The 23,343-nt window shown below is 30.0% G+C and overlaps 1 protein-coding gene across 1 annotated transcript; it reads left to right on the forward strand.

Annotated features, from left to right (window-relative positions):
- The first annotated feature begins 132 nt into the window (after positions 1–132).
- Positions 133–23,172, forward strand: LOC142236095 (carbonic anhydrase 2-like). The gene is made up of 5 exons (XM_075307346.1): positions 133–211; positions 8,073–8,185; positions 17,483–17,573; positions 17,719–17,981; positions 22,825–23,172. The coding sequence occupies exons 1-5, from the start codon at positions 133–135 to the stop codon at positions 23,170–23,172; spliced, it is 894 nt and encodes a 297-aa protein (XP_075163461.1).
- The last annotated feature ends 171 nt before the right edge of the window (positions 23,173–23,343 follow it).

The raw sequence follows: 23,343 nt of genomic DNA on the forward strand, positions 1-23,343 counted from the left end.
CGCCGGTCGTGTAGGCAAAAAAAAAGTAGCTTAAGAAAACTAATATAAAAGACGTAATCTTGTAACGATCAATAAATTGCGATAATTTAGAAAATATTTAATTATAAAAAAAACAATCCTCCAAATAATAATATGGTGGCTACACAGAGTGCTTTAAATGGTGTTTTCTTTTTATTACCTTTAGCCTATCCCAATATAAGTAATACAAGAGGTAAAGAGCAACAACTAAGGAATTTGTCCCAAATTTTATAGGAAGTTAAACGTCTTAAAAAAACGCATAAAATTTTTAAAAGTTTCAAATCAGTCATATAAAAAAGTGATATATTCACCCCAAACATGTTCATTGTGATTCCAAATCAAAGTTGAAACAACATAGCGATCTGATGTGATTTCAGAGTAATTTTTGTCATACTAAGTCGTAGCAGTTTTGAATATTCCCCAAAGATAGGCAACTGTTTTAAAGTTTTCGAAGCTCCCAGATATATGCAACGTTATCAACAAATTTATCATAATAAGGCAATTTAGTTAAAACAAACATTTAGTTAAAAGAAGTGAGTGAAGTAGAAAGTCGGACGTGGCCGACTATATCATACCCAGCAATATATTTGTTGGATTAAGGTCCTCCCAAATATGTTATTTATTTTATCTTAACTCCCTTTTTTATATTTTTAAAAGGTATTTTTTTTCTTTTTGTTTCAAATAGGTTAAAAACAGAGTGAGAAAAAAAATGCTAAATACGTTCTAGGAAAATTGCGAATTTTTGAAAATATTTGTGATCTAACGTTTCAGAAAAGCGTTCAATGCATTAAAAATGATAAATACCCAGCAAAAAAAATGGAATTTCTTATAAAGGCACTACTTTAAAAGCACTTCCAAAAATGCCCTCCCAAAGATGTTCTTTATTTTAACTACACAGGAAGTTCTGTTGATTCAATTTTTTAAAACTCGATTTGTTTTTCATATTTTTAATAAGAAATTTTAAATTATTTTATTTTAACAAAGATAAAAAGAGAGTAAGAATTAATAGAATGGTACAAATTATTTAAATTATGTCGATAAAACATCTAAATCCATTCTAGAAAAATTAGCCAATTTTTGAAAATATTTGAGGTCAAATGTTTTAGACAAGCGAAAGAATGCATTAAAAATCATAAAAAAAATTAAAAATTATTTATTTGGCAAAATATGACAGAATTTTAAAATGCACATCCGAAATATTGAATTCGGACCACACCTTAAGAAGTGATGCAAATTCAGTGCAACGGCTGTTGAAATGGCGGACATCCGTCCTATGACAAGCCCATGCCAATTTTGCACCACTTCCGGATTCAAAAAGAACATTTTCATTCCTTTTTTTAAATATCTCCAAAATGTTTCCAATTGAAAAGTTAATTGAAGTTAAAGATATTTCAATTAAAAAATTAATTGACACAATCAACTTCTTAATCAAACCTGAAACATTAATTCAATGATTGGAAATTTAAAATTTTTTTTAATGAAACCATTAGTTGATACCTATAATTAATACTTTAATCAAACTGAGAAGACTACACAGTAAAAAAATATGGAATTTTTTAATTCTTAATGAAACCTTAATTTGAAACAATCAATTTATTTAATCAAATTAAAACAACGAAGTCAGTTAAGAAAGTATTTAAAGTAGTTACGTTATTTTTTTTTTTTTTGGGAGCCACCGTGGTGCAATGTTTAGCATGCCCGCCTTGCACACACAAGGTCGTGGGTTCGATTCCTGCTACGACTGAACACCAAAACGTTTTTCAGCGGTGGATTATCCCACCTCAGTAATGCTGGTGACATTTCTGAGGGTTTCTCTTCTCTAAGTGGTTTCACTGGAATGTGGAACGCCGTTCGGATTCGGCCATAAAAAGGAGGTCCCTTGTCATTGAGCTTAACATGGAATCGGGCAGCACTTAGTGATAAGAGAGAAGTTCACCACTGTGGTATCACAATGAACTGAATAGTCTAAGTGAGCCTGATACATCGGGCTGCCACATAACCTAGTTACGTTTTTACTTTAAAAACTAATTGTGTTTTGCTATCGACGTCAATTAAATTTTTAATCAAAGATTTTGTATGGCCAGTTAAAAATGTGGTTGTCTTCAATCATTTTCGTGATTGAGGACATTTCAATTAAAAATTAATTGGATCAATTAATTTCGTGATTGAATCTGAAAAAATTCTGTGTATTAAAATTTGAAATTTGGGAAACATTGATTACTAAATAAGACTATTGTGACCAAATCTGGGAAAATCGGGTGATACATATATATGGAAGCTATATCTAAATTTTAACCGATTTGGATGATTTTTGGCAGGCTTAAATTATACTGTAGAAGATAACATTGTGTCAACTTTGTGTTAAGATCGATAAGGCTATTATACCCAAATTTTGCAAAATTGGGTGATACATATATAATTTTGGTATCAGTTTAGCAACGGACTTTTTTTATGTGTATGGACCTCATATCAGATTCTACACAGAATGAAAAAATAATTTTATTTGATAAAAAAAATACGAAAATCCAAATGAAATATTATTAAATTTTCCTGTGATAAACTTTTTTAAAAATTCTGCGTCCAGAGTTGTAGGCGTTTTATTGAAAATATTTTCTAATTTAAACTGATATAAAAATCTACGATTCAAGAAAAAATATTTTAGATATTTTATCACTTACAAAACCGTTAAAGAAATAGATTTGTAAGTTTAATAAGCAATTTAATTAATATTAAGTTGATAAAAGAAATTCCACTATTTGATAAAAATATCGTCCGATATTTGTGATTTTTCCCTGACATCGATGTAATCGATACCTGTTACATCGATGACAGGTATCGATTACAGGTATATACAAGAAATGTAGGAAATTTTCCTATATTGTAACAAGCGTGTTTCCTTAAGTTTTGAAAGGATTGAATACTTCTTAGTACGAATGAATTACAATATTTTTCTCTGCCAAGTGTTATTCGTATGTATGATAAGTTTTTTTTTTATAATAAAGGAAGTCAGAATTATCATTTTATAAGAAATCTTACTAAATTTGAGGAAACTTGGGTTTAGTTCGGTTTTTGTTTATTTTTACGAATGCTTTGTTATCAGTGAATAAAATTTTCTTTTTCAGTAGTAAATTCTTATACCCAGCGAAGAAAACAGTATTATTAAAATTCCATGCCGTATTCTAGTTAATGAACTATTCCTAACTGCTTTCAGTTTAGGATTTTTTTACTGAAACAAGTAAATTTTATTATTTCACACAAAAATTTAACTGAATGGAAATAAAATGGCTAAACTAAATTGATGAACATTTTTTCCTTTAGTTTCGAAGACACTTTTTTCTGGGTGTATATTCAATATTTAGATTACAAGAGGAATAGAAAATGTTTTATATCTCCGTCTTATAATGGTGGGTAGAAAAATTATCAATATATTTAACACACCCATCAAATATAAAGCAAATCATAATAAATTCACAATGATACACTGAAAAAACAGTGAACCTACCAGGAAGAAAAATTTCGGTTAATTTTAGAAAATTTTGAATATTTTTGGAAAATTTTAACTAAACAGTATAACAAACGCAAGCATCACACCGATGTCATAAAAATAAGTAAATATTTTTCGACAAATTCAAGAAAATTTATTACACACAAAAAAAATTTTTTTGATTCAATCATTTTTTAATTGAAATGTCTTCAATCACGAAAATGATAGTATCAATCACCCATTTTGATTGAAAACCAACACGATTTTCAATTAAAAATTTAATTGACTTTTGTCACGGAATCAATTAATTGTGTGATTGAATCAATAAAAACGTGATTGATTTTTAACATAAAATTCAATCACAGTTTTAATTGAATCAATTAAAATTTTAATTAATTTCGCGACAAAAATCAATCAACTATTTGATTCATTCAATTAAATAATTAATTGAAATTGGTTATAAATTTCGATCAAAAAATGTATATATTGCGACCCCAAAACCGTATTTAGTTTTATTTGAAATAAAAGAAAATATGTGTTTCTTATAATATTTAATATTTTATTATTTTTTTAATTATGCAAAAGACAAATAAATTTGGTTCTTTTCATTTGTGTTTTGTTCTAACATAACTTACAAATACAATTACTATCAATAACAACTATAGGGTGAAAAAAATAAATTATATAAATCATTAGCTTCCTTATAATAATAACCATGTTAGCATGTTCCTTCTAATATGTAGATGCGCCTAGATTTCCAATAAATCAGCAGACTGTAAGCTAAATTAGTTTTTCTGAATGTAAACAGAATAATTCGAATTTAATTTTGTTCAATTAAAAGTTAATTTTGTTAAATATTACCTGCATAGAATATCAAGTTCAATTCTTAGTTCCAGGTTGCAGATTTATAATCTTCTTTTGCAGTTGTAGTCTTTTAGCATATAAAGGTGTATTAAGGAGCTCGGCAATTTAATTTTAGTAACAATTCCTTTCCAAAATGTCCGCACATTGAAATCGTCTATTAAAATTTGAACCAATCAAAGACAAAAAATAATGGGAAAGCAATGTACTATTTGGTATTATATTGATGATACTTTGCAAATTCTGGAAATAGTTAAAAATATAAATGGAAAATTCTTATTTTTATTATTTTCGGATATTTTTCATATTTTTAAATCCAAAAGAAAGAACTTTTTTACCATTACATAATTCAGCTCATTAGTTTATATACCAGATATACTGCTCTCTACTTGGGTTCAAACTGAAAAAGGCAGATAAAACAAAAATGCAATTTAATGCCAATTCCACTTCGCAACTTCAAGGTGAATCTTCCAACAAACCCATACCGCTCTTGGTTTGAAGAAAACTAGGAGTGAAAAAAATTTATAATTTTAAAAGATCAATACGGTACCCACTTTTTTATTGCAAACATATTCTTATATATTTGATAAAATGGTGGAGTTGATGGGATTGATTGGTCAATTTCACGAAATAAAATTGGTCACTAAAAGAAATGAAAAAAATATATATTCCATTGAAGCCGTTTAATGTAAACAGGCTTCAATGGAAAACGGTATTCACATTTCATAATTTCTTACCTTCAATAAACGTAGATTGTTTTCCATTTTTACAATACCACAAAACACAAACACAGGTAATTTCAAATGCGTTCTCTCATATATTTTTTTCAAACTTTTACCACGTGGCCATTTGTTGTTGCACACTTTATTTATTTCAACCCTTTGCTACACCCTCAAAAAAAATCGCTTCTTTAACTATGTTCCAAACATATTTTGCAGGAAGCACATATATTATTGGATACTGCCGAAACATTAATATGTTTGTTTTATGTGAACATATTATATGTTTGGAAGTATTGAGTCCAAAAATATTATATGCTTGGAAGAATTTTTCCCAAAGACGATTCTGCTCATTCCCTAACATACTCGTAATTTTCACATCCACGAAATATTTTAGTTCTTGGCACCTTTTTCTGTAATACAAATAATGTTGAAGAAATTATTCACTTTTATAAATTTTTTAAAGTTTACCTTTCGCCTGCACGGAGAATCGAACCGAGCACCATACAGTTTGTAAGCCAACATACTATCCACTGGATTACGTAGCTGTTATAGTCACCAGGAGATAATTATCGTTATAAATTACATTTATATAGCATAGTTTGCAGCGCCCACGAGCCCATGCAAACATGACATTATTTAACAGAAACATACATTTGTTTGCCACGTGGAGCAGTGGTTAGCATGTCTGCCTTGCATGCAAAGGGTCGTTGGTTCAATCCCCGCTCCGACCGAACACTTTTTTTATTTTTAATTTACACATTTATATTTATACTATATTAAATTTTTATAATGAAACTTCGAAATGTGGGTTATTAAAGATTTATAGTCAGTAACAGTGCTTGATATAAACGAAATTGACTGATTTTTGGATAAAATATTATTTTTTTATTGCAAAAATAACAATTTTGTAACAAAAAACTGTTTTTGGTACAAAACTTTAAAATTTGGAAGGAATTCAAAAACTCTAACAAAAGAAGAACGTGGAGTCGAGTATTAACATACATAAATAATTTTATAATATAAACATAAATTTAGTTAGGCGTGAACAGTTTTTTACTAGCATTTAACACCGTCGCTCTAAAATGCCTTTTATTTTTCTTTAATAATTCATTTTAAAGAAAATAAACTTTTTAAATTGTTTTAGCTGCAAAACTCGAATTTAATGCCCGCTTTTATATTTGAAGGTGTCCGTCAACTCCTCGTGGACTACTTATTAATAAAGAGGAACTAAACTTTGTTTTTATACATTTTACTGTGTAATTTTTCACTATTTCCTCCTTATTTCATTTTACTGTACCAACTCTAAAAAGAGTATAGTGCCCTTTCGTTATTTGTATGAAGACCCCTGATTTCTTTTAATGAACCAAGAAAAAAATGTGCCCATAATGCCAAAATGATAAACAAAACACATGTCCACACATACATAAAATGGTGCTCTCAAGGCGAAAACATATTCTATTTGTTTTTCAAATGTCTATTCTCTTGGTTCCGAATGTCTATTCTCTTTATTCAAATTAAATAATATTTTGACTTAAGCATATCAAATTTTTGGCCTTATCATAAAACAATTTTCCGAATTTTCCGAAACAACATACAAGCGGTTTCACAGAAATTGTTCTCGTTTGATTCTTTCGCTGTTATGTTGATATCTTTCGTCAACTCTCCCGGTTTCCGTCTCTATTTCTTTCTCTATACTCTCTCTGTCGCTTTGAATAAAATATCACAACATATGTATGTATAGTCGAAATTTGTAAATTTATATATGTTTGCATTCACACATATGATTTTTATGAAACATTCATGCCACAAACATAATATATTCTAACATATTAACATAGATGTCCCAAACATTTTGTGTTAGTTTAGGAACATTACATGTTTGCACTTAAATATATTGTGTTTTAAAATTGTGCCCGAAACACATTTTGTTTATATCGGAGCATATGAAAAACATATTTTTCTAACAGTGTATGATTTGTTGTTGCGTTCAAAATATTTATGCACACATTTTGAATGCAGCAGACAGAATGTCGCCAATCATGTTTTTCAATTTACGCGAAAAACAAAAACCCAACCGTTCGTTATGAGTTACTTCAACAGACTGATCTCTCCATCATACCTTGTTGAATAAATACCCATTCTCTTGTTCTCTTTTCGCTCTTTCCATTGCTCAAAATTATTCAATTTCAATCACAAAGGTGATTGGATCAATCACATGTGTAATTGGAAACGGAAAAAATGTCAATCACGTTTGTAATTGAAAATTATTTCCGAATTGATTGAATCAATTAATATTTTAATTGGAAACGTAACAAATATCAATCATTTTTTTAATTGGTTTTTATTCGGATTTGATTAAATAATTAATTGAATCAATTAACATATTAATTGAATCCGTTTCCAAATTCAATTAAGTGTTTAATTGAAAAAATTTTGGTCATAATTTTTTGTGTGTAGACATAATTACATTTTTTCACTTGTTAAAGAAAATTTTGTAGTTTTAAGGAAAAAATTTGAGTTCAAAATTGCAAGAATGTCTTTAGTGACATACGAAGTTCATGATGAACGCATTTGTAGTAAAATTTACAAATTTAAAGAAATATTGAACTATTTTGTGGAAGACGCGAATTTAGTTAATCTTTATCCTTCATTTGTGTATATTTTTTCCTAGGTCTTAGTTAATTTACCTAACGTACAAAAAAAATTATTAGAGTAGAGGAAACTTTCTCCAAACACAATAATTCCATGAACTTAAATAGAGAGTTCACTTTTCTTTGAGTATATTTAGAGGTGTGTCTCATGTAAATATCACCATTTAAACAATTTCACCGACTGAAAAACAAAAAACAAAACCAAATTGAATATCTAAAGGAAAACTATTACATATTTTTTCGGAAATAAATTCAAATTACATAATAAAATATTATTATTTACTGCCTTTCTTAATCATAAATATTGCACATGTTTTGTTTTTTTTTTTTTTGCAGAATTTCTTAGTGATACATTCGATTGGTCTTACGACAGTGCCCCCAATTGGAGTAGAGAACATCCAAAATGTGGTGGATATCATCAATCACCCATACACCTACAAACCTCTACAGTGAGTGTGAAATGCTTTCATTTTTTAACGATTTATAGCTACGCCCGTTAACTTTTTCTATTGTTAACCATGCCCTATTCAAAAATTTTGGTATCGTTTGAAATTTTATGAGTTTTTAATCACATTTCTCGAGCCACTAGTTTTATGAAAGCATTCAGAGATGCCACAAAAGTTTTTTTTTAATATCTTATTAATTCACTATGGCTTAAATTTTAATTGCGATATTTCGGACAAGGTTAGTAGGTCGTCGATGTTAGGAAGCCGTTAAAGAGTAGGTGATAAAAAATGGTCATCTCATATCAAGCTGTTAAGAATCAATACTGACCTGACTCACTATTTGATGAAAATGTTAAGAAGATCTTTTGACCCATTGTGTTTGATTCATCAAATGATGATGGTGGCTAATACTATCCGAGCTGGTCTATTAATATGACTAGTGTTTAAACTTTGATTTTAATGGATCTAAATGTGTGATTTTGGTTGGAAAAAAGAGTGTTTTTAATATTATTAATTAATTAATATTTAAAAATTATTAATTATAATAAAAGTGATGACAATTTTTTTCACTTTTAAATTAAAAATTTATTTGAAACAACCAATTTCCTAATCAAACTAAAAACACAAAAACAGTTAAGAAAATAGATGCAAATAGTTACGTTTTTAATTAAAAAATTAATTGAGTTTTGTAGTCAACATCAATTAAATGTTTAATTGAATCAATTGAAATTAAATTTTTAATTGAATCAATTGCTAATGCAATCCATTAATTTCTTAATCAAGCATATTTTTTATGCCCAATTAAAACTGTGATTAATACACCCTCAAAAAAAAATCGCTTCTCTAACATATGTTCCAAACATATTTTGCAGGAAGCACATATATTATTGGATATTGCCGAAACATTATTATGTTTGTTTTATGCTAACATATTATATGTTTGGAAGCATTTTGAGCCCAAAAATATTATATGCTTGGAAGAATTTTCTCCCCAAGAAGATTGTGCTCATTCCCTCACATAATTTTCACTTCCACGAAATTTTTAGTTCTTGGCACGTTTTTCTGTAATACAAATAATGTTGAATAAATTATTCAATATTATATATTTTTTTTAAATTTTACCTTTCGCCTGGATGGAGAATCGAACCGGAACCATGCAATTTGTAAGCCAACACACTACCACTGGGCTACGTAGCTGTTATAGTCACCAATAGACAATTATCGTTATAAGTTACATTTATATAGCATAGCTTGCAGCGCCCACAAGCCCATGCAAACATAACATTATTAACAGAAACATACATTTGTTGGCCACGTGGAGCAATGGTTAGCATACGTTACTATTTCTTTTAACGAACCAAGAAAAACAATTGTGCCCATAATGCCAAAATGATAAACAAAACACATGTCCACACCTACATAAAATGCTGCTCTCAAGGCGAAAACACATGCTGTTTTTTTTTTCAAATGTCTATTCTCTTGGTTCCGAATGTATATTCTCTTTACTCCGAATACCCATTCTAATACTCAAATTAAATAATATTTAGACTTAACCTTATCAAGTTTTTGGCCTTATCATAAAACAGTTTTCCGAAACAACATACAAGCGGTTTCACAGAAATTGCTCTCTTTTCATTCTCTCGCTGTGTTATGTTGATATCTTTCGTCAACCCTCCCGGTTTCCATCTCTATTTCTTTCTCTATACTCTCTCTCTGCCGCTCTCTGAATAAAATATCACAACATATATATGTTTACTCGAAATTTGTAAATTTATATATGTTTACATTCACACATATTACCCACACATATGCCCCAAACATAATATATTCTAACATATTAACATATGTGTCCCAGACATTTAGTGTTAGTTTAGGATCATTACATGTTTGCACTTAAATATATTGTGTTTAAAAATTGTGCCCGAAACACATTTTGTTTATATCGGAACATATGAAAAACATATTTTTCTAACAGTGTACTATCATTTTTGTGATTGAAGACATTTCAATTAAAAAATTAATTGCATCATAATTGAAACAGGAAAAAATTGTATGTGATTTAATATTTGATCGAGCTGGACATGTCGGGAGAACGGATGCAAGATATATTGACATACAAATAAGGAAAGACTAAAGTTCAATCTGAACGGATTTTAACCTAATTTGGCATGTATGGCTGGAATGGTGATTGTACTCTCTGTGCACGGAAAAAATTTTCACGAATATTTTTCCAATTAAAGTCTTAACTGAGTTTTAAACAAGTATATACGGCCGCAAGTTCGGCCAGGCCGAATCTTATGTACCCACCACCATGGATTGCGTAGAAACTTCTACGAAAGACTGTCATCCACAATCGAATTACTTGGGTTGTGGTATCTTAAAACTTCTTATTCCTGCATGGTTGTTGGATACCATATACTAACATCACGTACCAAATTTCAACCGAATGGGAAGAATTTTGCTCTTCCAAGGGGCTCTGGAGGTCAAATCTGGGGACCGGTTTATATGGGGCCTATATATAATTATGGACCGATATCGACCAATTTTTGCATGGGAGTTTGAGGCCATATATTAACACCACGTACCAAATTTCAACTGAATCAGATGAATTTTGGTCTTCCAAGAGGTTCCGGAGGTCAAATCTGGTGATCGGTTTATATGGGGGCTATATATAATTATGAACCGATGTGGACCAATTTTTGCATGGTTGTTAGAGACCATATACTAACATCACGTACCAAATTTCAGCCGGATCGGATGAAATTTGCTTCTCTTAGAGGCCTCGCAAGCCAAATCGGGGGATCGGTTTATATGGGGGCTATATATAATTATGGACCGATGTGGACCAATTTTTGCATGGTTGTTCGAGACCATATACTAACACCATGTACCAAATTTCAGCCGGATCGGATGAAATTTGCTTCTCTTAGAGGCCTCGCAAGCCAAATCGGGGGATATGTTTATATGGGGGCTATATATAATTATGAACCGATGTGGACCAATTTTTGCATGGTTGTTAGAGACCATATACTAACATTACGTACCAAATTTCAGCCGGATCGGATGAAATTTGCTTCTCTTAGAGGCCTCGCAAGCCAAATCGGGGGATCGGTTTATATGGGGGCTATATATAATTATGGACCGATGTGGACCAATTTTTGCATGGTTGTTCGAGACCATATACTAACACCATGTACCAAATTTCAGCCGGATCGGATGAAATTTGCTTCTCTTAGAGGCCTCGCAAGCCAAATCGGGGGATATGTTTATATGGGGGCTATATATAATTATGGACCGATGTGGACCAATTTTTGCATGGTTGTTAGAGACCATATACTAACACCATGCACCGAATTTCAGCCGGATCGGATGAAATTTGCTTCTCTTAGGGGCCTCGCAAGCCAAATCGAGGGATCGAATTATATGGGGGCTATATATATAATTATGGACCGATGTGGACCAATTTTTGCATGGTTGTTAGAGACCATATACTAACACCATATACCAAATTTCAGCCGGATCGGATGAAATTTGTTTCTCTTAGAGGCCTCGCAAGCCAAATTTTGGGGTCCGTTTATATGGGGACTATACGTAAAAGTCGACCGATATGGCCCATTTGCAATACCATCCGACCTACATCAATAACAACTACTTGTGCCAAGTTTCAAGTCGATAGCTTGTTTCGTTCGGAAGTTAGCGTGATTTCAACAGACGGACGGACGGACAGACGGATGGACGGACGGACGGACATGCTCAGATCGACTCATAATTACACCACGACCCAGAATATATATACTTTATGGGGTCTTAGAGCAATATTTCGATGTGTTACAAACGGAATGACAAAGTTAATATACCCCCCATCCTATGGTGGTGGGTATAAAAATATTCAATTAAAAGTTTTATTGATTCAAAAATTTTTTTAATTGAAACAAAAATCAATCACAAAAAAATTAGTTTTTTAATTGACTGTCAGACAAGGAAACAATTTATATATCACATAAATGCGTCCTCTATGCTAAGCAAAATTCGTATTTTAAGAACATGAAATCTTTGGCCTCCCCACAATATATTTTCAGTGTACTATCTTATAATACCCTGTTATACAATGTGGGACTTTAGCGCTTGGGTGATTTTGGAGAGTAAGGTTGTTACTAAAAAATACATAAGTGTTGATTATCTCAAGAAGCCGATTGAGCGGGAATAGGCCGAAATGCCGCAGAGCCACTGTGATGGCCAGAGATGGTCCGAGTAGCAATATTTTGGGTTAGGTTAGGTTAGGTGGCAGCCCGATGTATCAGGCTCACTTAGACTATTCAGTCCATTGTGATACCACATTGGTGAACTTCTCTCTTATCGCTGAGTGCTGCCCGATTCCATGTTAAGTTCAATGACAAGGGACCTCCTTTTTATAGCCGAGTCCGAACGGCGTTCCACATTGCAGTGAAACCACTTAGAGAAGCTTTGAAACCCTCAGAAATGTCACCAGCATTACTGAGGTGGGATAATCCACCGCTGAAAAACTTTTTGGTGTTCGGTCGAAGCAGGAATCGAACCCACGACCTTTTGTATGCAAGGCGGGCATGCTAAACATTACACCACGGTGGCACCCTATATTTTGGGTTTAATACTGTCAAAAAGATGTAAACGTCATATACATGTATAAAACGTAGTAAATGTCAAAAATATTTACAGGGTCCTTATATTTGTTTTCAAAAACTATTTCTAAGGCATGAAAACGTTATATTGTGGTATTTATTCTAGATTTTGTTTATAACAATAATATGTATTTTTAAATTTTTACTCAAAAGCAATTTGCAGTCATATTAAAAACGTTCGAATGCAAAGCGTTTTCAAGTTGCTGTGGTAAAACTCAGACTAACCTACAACAAATTTTTAAATAACCCCAATTTTAATATGAGTATGTGAAATCCAACTGGTTGGATGATTATACACGCAGAGAAGATACAGTATGTCAAGAAAGTCTTTTGACATTGCCAAATATTTCAAATTCCAGAAATAATTGAAGTAAAAATCGAGTTGTTAATTCGTTTTGAGAAAAATAAAATATGTATACTTTGCAAAATACATAATAAAATATTTTTTAAAATTAAATTATATTTAATTTTGGAACAAAACATAATTTTTATCCTATTGTCAAAACACTTTCTTGACATACTGTACATCATTGTCACAATCGTATTCGAAAAGCAAAATAATGGATAGGGGCTATTTTTGCCGCGACCATGTAACATTTCCACCTGCAACCATGTTGGCTCTGTGAACATAGTTCTAAGAAAAATAAAATTGTCCTCATTTTAGATGAGATGTTATTAAATTGATAAAACGAATCTTGTTTCAATCAAAAGACAATGGTCACGATCTAAAATGTTATGGTATTCATCAAAAATGGGTTTCTTCCAGTTAAAAGAACATGGTCACAACCTACAATGTTTTGATCTTTATGAAAAAACTTTTTTCGTCGTCGAAAGAAGGACGCCACTTAAAAAAAAAGCACAAAATTAATTTTATTCATTGGTTTTTATTTATTTATAAATTAAATCATTGTTTATTTGTATTTATAATGTCATGCAAGCAAACATCATATATGTTTACATACTCTATTTTGGTTCAATTTCAACAATAAGTAATCATTCCATATATACTTCGTACCCATCAAATGTTCCAAAGCAGACATCATGTAACTGCAAATAAAAATAAATTATACCAAATATCAAAAAGCAGAACATGTTTATTCCCTCCATCATAGGATTATTAACTTTGTCATTCCGTTCGTAACACATCGAAATATTGCTCTAAGACCCCATAAAGTATATATATTCTGGGTCGTGGTGAAATTCTGAGTCTATCTAAGCATGTCCGTCCGTCCGTCCGTCTGTTGAAATCACGCTAACTTCCGAACGAAACAAGCTATCGACTTGAAACTTGGCACAAGTAGTTGTTATTGATGTAGGTCGGATGGTATTGCAAATAGGCCATATTTCAAATTTCATCCGATCCGGTCGAAATTTGGCACGTGGTGTTGCTACCAACAACCATACAAAAATTGGTCCACATCGGTCCATAATTATATATAGCCCCCATATAAACCGATCCCCAAATTTGGCTTGCGAATCCTCTAAGAGAAACAAATTTCATCCGATCCGGCTGAAATTTGGTACATGGTGTTAGTATATGATCTCTAAAAACCATGAAAAATTGCTCCACATCGGTCCATAATTATATATAGCCCCCATATAAACCGATCCCCAAATTTGGCTTGCGAATCCTATAAGAGAAGCAAATTTCATCCGATCCGGCTGAAATTTGGTACATGGTGTTAGAATATGGTCTCTAAGAACCATGCAAAAATTGGTCCACATCGGTCAATAATTATATAGCCCCCATATAAACCGATCCCCCGATTTGGCTTGCGGAGCCTCTAAGAGAAGCAAATTTTATCCGATCCGGCTGAAATTTTGTACATTGTGTTAGTATATGGTCTCTAACAACCATGCAAAACTTGGTCCACATCGGTACAAAATTATATATAGCCCCCATATACACCGATCACCAGATTTGACCTCCGGAGCCTCTTGGAAGACCAAAATTCATCTGATTCAGTTGAAATTTGGTACGTGGTGTTAATATATGGCCTCAAACACCCATGCAAAAATTGGTCGAAATCGGTCAATAATTATATATAGGCCCCATATAAACCGATCCCCAGATTTGACCTCCGCAGCCCCTTGGAAGAGCAAAATTCATCCGATTCGGTTGAAATTTGATACGTGATGTTAGTATATGGTATCCACCAACCATGCAGGAATTGGTTCATATCAGTCCATAATTTATATAGCCCCCATATAAACCGATCCCTAGATTTGACCTCAGGTGCCTTTTGGAGAAGCAAAATTCATCCGATCTGGTTGAAATTTGGTACGAGGTGGTAGTATATGATATTTAACAACCATGCCATAAGTGGTCCATGTCAGTCCATATCAGTCCATAATCATATATAGCCCCCATATCAGTCCATAATCATATATAGCCCCCATATAAACCGATCCCGAGATTTGGTTTTGGAACCTCTTGTAGAAGCAAATTTCATCCGAGTCAGTCGAAATTTGGTATATTGTGCTAGTATATGGCCGTTAACAACCATGCCTTACTAGGTCCATATCGGTCTATATTTATATGAAGCCCTCAGATAAATCGATCCCCAATCACACAAAAATTGGTCCACATCAAGTTCATAATTCTATATAGCCCCCGTATAAACGACCCCCATATTTCAATTCAGGCTCTCTACGTACCGTGCAAAAGTCCATGTCGATTCGTAATTATTTGTAGACTTACCTATACATAACTTTTTTGTCTAATATATACCACGTATGGACTAACTCACAATTTAGAAAACGATGTTAAGAAGTTTTAAGATATCACAACCCAAGTAATTCGATTGTCGATGGCAGTCTTTCGTAGAAGTTTCTACGTAATCCATGGTGGAGGGTACATAAGATTCGGCCTGGCCGAACTTACGGTCGTAAAGGGTGATACGATCAAAATTTGGTCAATATAAACTTGACGTATTTCTTTCAATTTTGCATTTAAAAAACCTGAACACCCCTCATTTTGAAGGTGTGTGTGTGTAGAATGTTGCTCCTATTTTGATTTTGGAATTCACTCTTCAGTTGTCAAAATGCCGTCCAAGCAAGAAGAGCAGCGTATCAAAATTTTGCTCGCGCATCGCGAAAATCCGAGCTACTCGCACGCAAAGCTGGCAAAATCGCTAAAAGTTGCCAAATGAACCGTTACAAATGTAATTAAAGTGTTTGGGGAACGTTTGTCGTCAGCAAGGAAGTATGGATCGGGGGGAAATCGAAAACCGGAAGCCGCTGAGACGACAAAGAGAGTTGCCGGTAGTTTCAAGCGAAACCCTAACCTCTCTCTCCGAGATGCCGCAATTAAGCTGGGTGTATCGTCTACAACCGTGGATCGAGCCATAAAACGAGCCGGACTATCGACTTACAAGAAGGTAGTGACTCCAAATCGCGATAATAAACAAAATACGACAGCCAAAGCGCGATCCCGGAGGCTGTACACGACGATGCTGACGAAGTTTGACTGCGTGGTAATGGACGACGAAACCTACGTCAAAGCCGACTACAAGCAGCTTCCGGGACAGGAGTTTTATACTGCAAAAGGAAGGGGAAAGGTAGCAGATATTTTCAAGCACATAAAACTGTCAAAGTTCGCAAAGAAATATCTGGTTTGGCAAGCCATCTGTACCTGTGGCTTGAAAAGCAGCATTTACATAGCTTCCGGGACTGTCAACCAAGAAATTTACGTGAAAGAGTGTTTGAATAAACGTCTGCTGCCTTTCCTGAAGAAACACGGTTGTTCCGTACTGTTTTGGCCGGATTTGGCATCTTGCCATTACGGTAAAAAGGCCATGGAGTGGTACGCCGCCAACAACGTGCAGGTGGTTCCCAAGGACAAGAAACCTCCCAACACGCCAGAGCTCCGCCCAATTGAGAAATACTAGGCTATTGTCAAGCGGAACCTAGAGAAGACCAAAAAAAACTGCTAAGGACGAGCAGCAGTTCAAGGCAAACTGGCTTTCTGCGGCGAAGAAGGTGGACAAGGTGGCTGCACAAAATCTGATGGCAGGTGTCAAGCGGGAGGCCCGGCAATTGGGATTTGGAAAAGCGAAAGCCTAACTGAATATTTTTCCTGAATTTTATACTAATGAACTTGAAAAAGAAATTTAATTTAATTTTTTAAATAAACAATTTCACCGATTTACACGCGTTTTCCCTTGACCAAATTTTGACCGTATCACCCTTTATATACTAGTTTTTTTTTTTTTTTTTTTTTGCTTTTAAACAATGAAATTTGAAAACAAAATATAAAAAAAATATAGCGCTTTACTTTGTTGGCACCCTGTATGTAAGCTTATATGAAACCTTTTACTCTAAATAAAAATGATAGTGTTTTCTGACTTTTTTTATATTTATTGCCTACTGCATCTGATCCCTATGAAATGACCACATCATTTACCAGTGCCTTACTTTCTGCCCTATTAACTTCTTTTGTTTTAGGCTTTTATTATTGTCGCCACTTTATATCTGTGTCCGTCTTTCGGTAATAAAAAAAAACCTAAAGCTAGATAATAAATAATTTCTTTGGAAGACATTTTAATGTGTAATTGTTAATTTATTATATCTAATGAAGATTTATATACTTATTTGATCGAGTTTATTATTATTATTTGTTCCCCCTCTCCATATCATCTAGGCATATGCTCCACCAATGCCACCCATAAAATTCAATAATTATGACATACCATTGTCTGGAAATGTTACTCTAAGTAATAATGGACATTCAGGTGAGTGGATCGCAAGATTTAGTTTTCAATTTCGTTGGATATGTCGAAACTATGCCACACTGATATGTTGTTTTTTTGTTTTTTTTTTTGTTTTTGTTTCTCCTCTTCTACGATGACAAAATGAATGAATGATTGTGGTAAATAGTGGAATTTGTGGTACCACAAACATTGAATGGTAGAAGGCCCTTCATTAGTGGTAGCGTACTGAGAAGTAAATACGAGGCCATTGGTGTTCATTTTCATTGGGGCAGCAGTATATCTAAGGGTTCCGAGCATATGATTGATAATCGGCGCTTTGATGCTGAAATGCACATAGTTCACAAGAATGTCAACTATGGAAGCGTAAATGAGGCTGCAAAACATTTGGATGGTTTATCCGTATTGGCCATAATGTTCAAGGGGACTAGGGTAAGTTATTGCATAAAATACTTTCTTTGTTTTTCCATATTTGGAAAAGTTGATTTTTCACGTTAGGTTATCTTTAAAAGTCGATTCAAGCTAAAATCATACAATCGTTTTGTCTATTTGACTCATTAAAAAACCAAAAATCATTGAAAAATCTTTTGCCGCTAAAAGATTGTCTTTAAAGCAAACAACAACGTTGTGATCGACTCAGGGTCACGGGTGCTACTCGATGCACAAAAATCTACCAAAATTGGTAGGAAACTTTATCAAAGACCTACCAAACCAAAAATTTTTTCCTATAGAAAATTTTGCCAAAATTTTATTTCAATATAAAATTTTGTCAAAATTTTATTTCTATAGAAAATTTTGTCAAAATTTTATTTCTAAAAAAATATTTGTCAAAATTTTATTTCTAAAAAGCTTTTGTCAAAATTTTATTTCTATAGATATTTTTTTCACAATTTGAATTTCTCTAGAAAATTCGAATTTCTATAAAAAATGTTTGTCAAAATTTTAATTTCTATAGAAAATTTTGTGAAAATTTTAATTCTATAGATATATTGTAAAAATTTATATAGAGAATTTTGTCATAATTTTTTTTCTTTCGAAAATGTTGTCAAAATTTTATTTCTATAGAAAATTTTGTAAAAATTTTATTTCTATAGAAAATTTTGTCAAAATTTTATTTGTATAGAAACATTTGTCAAAATGTTATTTCTATAGAAAAATTTGTCAACATTTTATTTCTATAGAAAATTTTGTCAAAATTTTATTTCTATAGAAAATTTTGTCAAAATTTTATTTCTATAGAAAAATTTGTCAAAATTTTATTTCTATAAAAAAGTTTGTCAAAATGTTATTCCTATAGAAAATTTTGTCAAAATTTTATTTCTATAGAAAATTTTGTCAAAATGTTATTTCTATAGAAAATTTTGTCAAAATGTTATTTCTATAGAAAATTTTGTAAAAATTTTATTTCTATAGAAAATTTTGTCAAAATTTTATTTCTATAGAAACATTTGTCAAAATGTTATTTCTATAGAAAAATTTGTCAAAATTTTATTTCTATAGAAAATTTTGTCAAAATTTTATTTCTATAAAAAAGTTTGTCAAAATGTTATTTCTATAGAAAAATTTGTCAAAATGTTATTTCTATAGAAAAATTTGTCAAAATGTTATTTCTATAGAAAATTTTGTCAAAATGTTATTTCTATAGAAAATTTTGTCAAAATGTTATCTCTATAGAAAATTTTGTCAAAATGTTATTTCTATAGAAAATTTTGTCAAAATGTTATTTCTATAGAAATTTTTTTCAAAATTTTATTTCTATAGAAAAATTTGTCAAAATTTTATTTCTATAGAAAAATTTGTCAAAATGTTATTTCTATAGAAAATTTTGCCAAAATTTTATATCTATAGCAAATTGAATCAAAATTTTATTTCCGTTGAAAATATTGTCAAAATTTTATTTCTAAACAAAAATTTTTCAAAATTTTATTCCTATAGAAAATTTTGTCAAAATTTTATTTCTATAGCAAATTTTATCAAAATTTTATTTCCATTAAAAATTTTGTCAAAATTTTATTTCTATAGAACATTTTATTCCCATAGAAAATTTTGTAAAAATTTTATTCTATAGAAAAATTTGTAAAATTTTTACAAATTTCTACAGAAAATTTTGTCACAATTTTATTTCTACAGAAAATTTTGTCAACATTTTATTTCTATAGAACATTTTGTCAAAATTGTTATTTGTCAAAAAGTTATTTCTATAGACAATTTTGTTTCTATAGAACATTTTGTCGAAATGTTATTTCTATAGAAAATTTTGTCAAAATGATATTTCTATAGAAAATTTTGTCAAATTTTTACTTCTATAGAAAATTTTATCAAAATGTTATTTCTATAGAAAATTTTGTCAAAATTTTATTTCTATAGAAAAATTTGTCAAAATTTTATTTCTATAGAAAATTTTGCCAAATTGTACTTCTATAGAAAATATTGTCAAAATTTTTGTTCTATAGAAAATTTTGTCAAAATTTTATTTCTATAGAAAAATTAGCCAAAATTTTATTTCTATAGAAAATTTTGTCATAATTTTACTTCTATAGACAATTTTGTCAAAATTTTATTCCTATCGAAAAGTTTGTCAAAATGTTATTTCTATAGAAAATTTTGTCAAAATTTTATTTGTATAGAAAATTTTGTCAATTTTTTTTTCTATAGAAAAATTTGTCAAGATTTAATTTCTATAGAATTTTTTTTCAAAATTTTATTCCTATAGAAAATTTTGCCAAAATTTTATATCTATAGCAAATTTTATCAAAATTTTATTTCCATTGAAAATTTTGTCAAAATTTTATTATTATACAAAAATTTGTCAAATTTTATTCCTATCGAAAATTTTGCCAAAATTTTATATCTATAGCAAATTTTATCAAAATTTTATTTCCTTTGAAAATTTTGTCAAAATTTTATTTCTATAGAAAATTTTGTCAAAATGTTATTTCTATAGAAAATTTTGTCAAAATTTTATTCCTATAGAAAATTTTGCCAAAATGTTATATCTATAGCAAATTTTATCAAAATTTTATTTCCATCGAAAATTTTGTCAAAATTTTATTTCTATAGAAAATTTTGTCAAAATTTTATTTCTATAGAAAATTTTGTCAAAATTTTATTTCTATAGAACATTTTGTTAAAATTTTATTACCATAGAAAATTTCGTAAAAATTTTATTCTATAGAAAAATTTGTAAAATTTTTACAAACTTTTATAGAAAATTTTGTCAAAATTGTATTTCTATAGAAAATTTTGTCAAAACTTTATTTCTATAGAACATTTTGTCAAAATTTTATTCCTATTCAAATTTTTCCAACATTTTATATTTATAGCAAATTTTATTTCTATAGAAAAATTTGTTTAAATTTTATTTCCATAAAAAAATTTGCCAAAATTTTATTTCTATAGAAATTTTTGTCAAAATTTTATTTCTATAGAAACATTTTTCAAACTTTGAATTTCTCTAGACAATTTTGTCAAAATTTGAATTTTTCTAGAAAATTTTGTCAAATTTTGAATTTCTCTAAAAAATTTGAATAAATTTTTTTTTCAAAATTTGAATTTCTATAGCAAATTTTTTGAAAATTTTAATTCTATAGAAAATATTGTTAAAATTTTATTTCTATAGATCATTTTGTAAAAAATTTTTGTCTATAGAAAATTCTATAGAACATTTTGTGAAAATTTTATTTTTAGAGAATTTTGTCATAATTTTATTTCTATAGAAAATGTTGTCATAGAAAATTTTGTAAAAATTTAAACTTCTCTACAAAATTTTGTCAAAATTTTATTTCTATAGAACATTTGGTCAAAATTTTATTTCTATAGAAAATTTTGTCAAAATTTTATTTCTAAAGAAAAATTTGTAAAAATTTTATTTCTATAGAGAATATTGTCAAAATTTTATTTCTATAGAAAAGTTTGTCAAAATTTTATTTCAATAGAAAATTTTGTCAAAATTTTATTCCTATAGAAAATTTTGTCAAAATTTTATTCCTATAGAAAATTTTGCGAAAATTCTATATCTATAGCAAATTTTATCAAAATTTTATTTCCATAGAAAATTTTGTCGAAATATAGAAAAATTTTTTTCTATAGAAAATTCTATAGAACATTTTGTGAAAATTTTATTTCTAAAGATAATTTCGTCATAATTTTATTTCTTTAGAATATTTTGTCAAGATTTTATTTTTATAGAAAATAGTGTCAAAAGTTTGGGTTTCTCCGAAGGGAAGTCACTCTAATTTGAGCAAGTATCGATCATCTCAAGACAACACATTACCTCGAATGGGACAAAATACCACACATACACTTTCCAACAGTGTATGATGGCTTTTTGGCCATTTGAAGGCCATAATTCGAGCCAAAGGTAGCCAATTCGATTTGATTCTAAAATTTGATGTTATTTCCGAAATGTTTAAATTAACAAAAGTAAATAAAAAGCGCTTTACTTTGCTTTACTATATATCAGCCACTCCACCTACTTAAAAAAGCAAACGACATTTTTTATGTCTGATTTAACATTATTTTAATTCATGTAAATTTGTTGATTTTAGTTAAATTTTTGCCAAATATGAAAAAATTCCCTTATTTTATATATTTAAATATAGTTCATTTTTCTAAAGTTCATAAGTTTTTTAATGAGTAATTTTTTTTCTTAAATTGTGTCTGTGTTGATCTTCGTATAGCGCTAGAGATATTTTAAAAATTGTTAACACCAATTTTTCTGTCAAAACACAGAAAAAATTTCACGAAAATTTTTCCAATTAAAGTCGTAATTGAGTTTTAAAAAATATTCAATTAAAAATGTAATTGATTCAACAAATTTTTTAATTGAAACAAAAATCAATCACAAAAATTAATAGCACCAATTAATTTTTTAATTGACTTTCAATAATTTTTTTAATTGACTTTCAATTAATTTTTTAATTGATACTATCATTTCTGTGATTGAAGACGTTTCAATTAAAAAATTAATTGTATAAATTAATTTCGTGATTTAATCAGAAAAAAAATTGTTTTATGTGTATATGAAATTTTCTTAAACTACAAAAAAAAATATTATTATTATTATATATTTTTTTTAATTTGACAAAAATTATTAACGTATTTGTTGCAATTAGTAAAATATTTTAATTAAATATTTCTAAAATAAACTAACGTTATCTTTCATGGTGGGTTAACTTTTTTCTGGGTGTATAGTTTATGATTATAAGTATTATTATTGAGAGGATTAATCAAATGTTTATTTTTGCTCTCTTTCTCTCTCTTTCTTCTACTATAGAATGTTGATCGTTTCTATCCTGGCCTCAATAAGATCTTCGAAAAACTCCCTTACCTAACGAATTATGGATCATCGGCAACTATTGAAGGGCGTATAACTTTGCGTCATCTATTGGGTGATTTAAATACCAAAAAGTTCTTCACCTACAGTGGATCACTGACAACTCCAGGCTGTTCGGAAGCTGTAACATGGCATGTATTCCCTGAACCTTTACCTATATCCCATGAAAATATGCAAAAATTCTGGTTGATTCGTGATGGGCGTGGCAAGGCGTTAAACAATAACTATAGACCTTTGCAAAGGCGCAATGGTCGTGTGATACTCTATCGTACCGGGTTCAATCAATGAGGTGGATTAATTTCAATTATGAGTAAAATCAAAAATTTGAGAATTGTTATAAATTCCAAGATAATTCATATTTCATAGTAAATTTTAAATTATTACATCATTCCATTGTTATGTAAATAGTTGGTTTAATAAAAAAAAAAATAATTAAAAAAATCGATCACAAATATTAAT

This window comes from Haematobia irritans, chromosome 1, assembly GCF_050003625.1.
Source record: "Haematobia irritans isolate KBUSLIRL chromosome 1, ASM5000362v1, whole genome shotgun sequence".
In the NCBI taxonomy this organism is placed as follows: Eukaryota; Metazoa; Arthropoda; class Insecta; order Diptera; family Muscidae; genus Haematobia; species Haematobia irritans.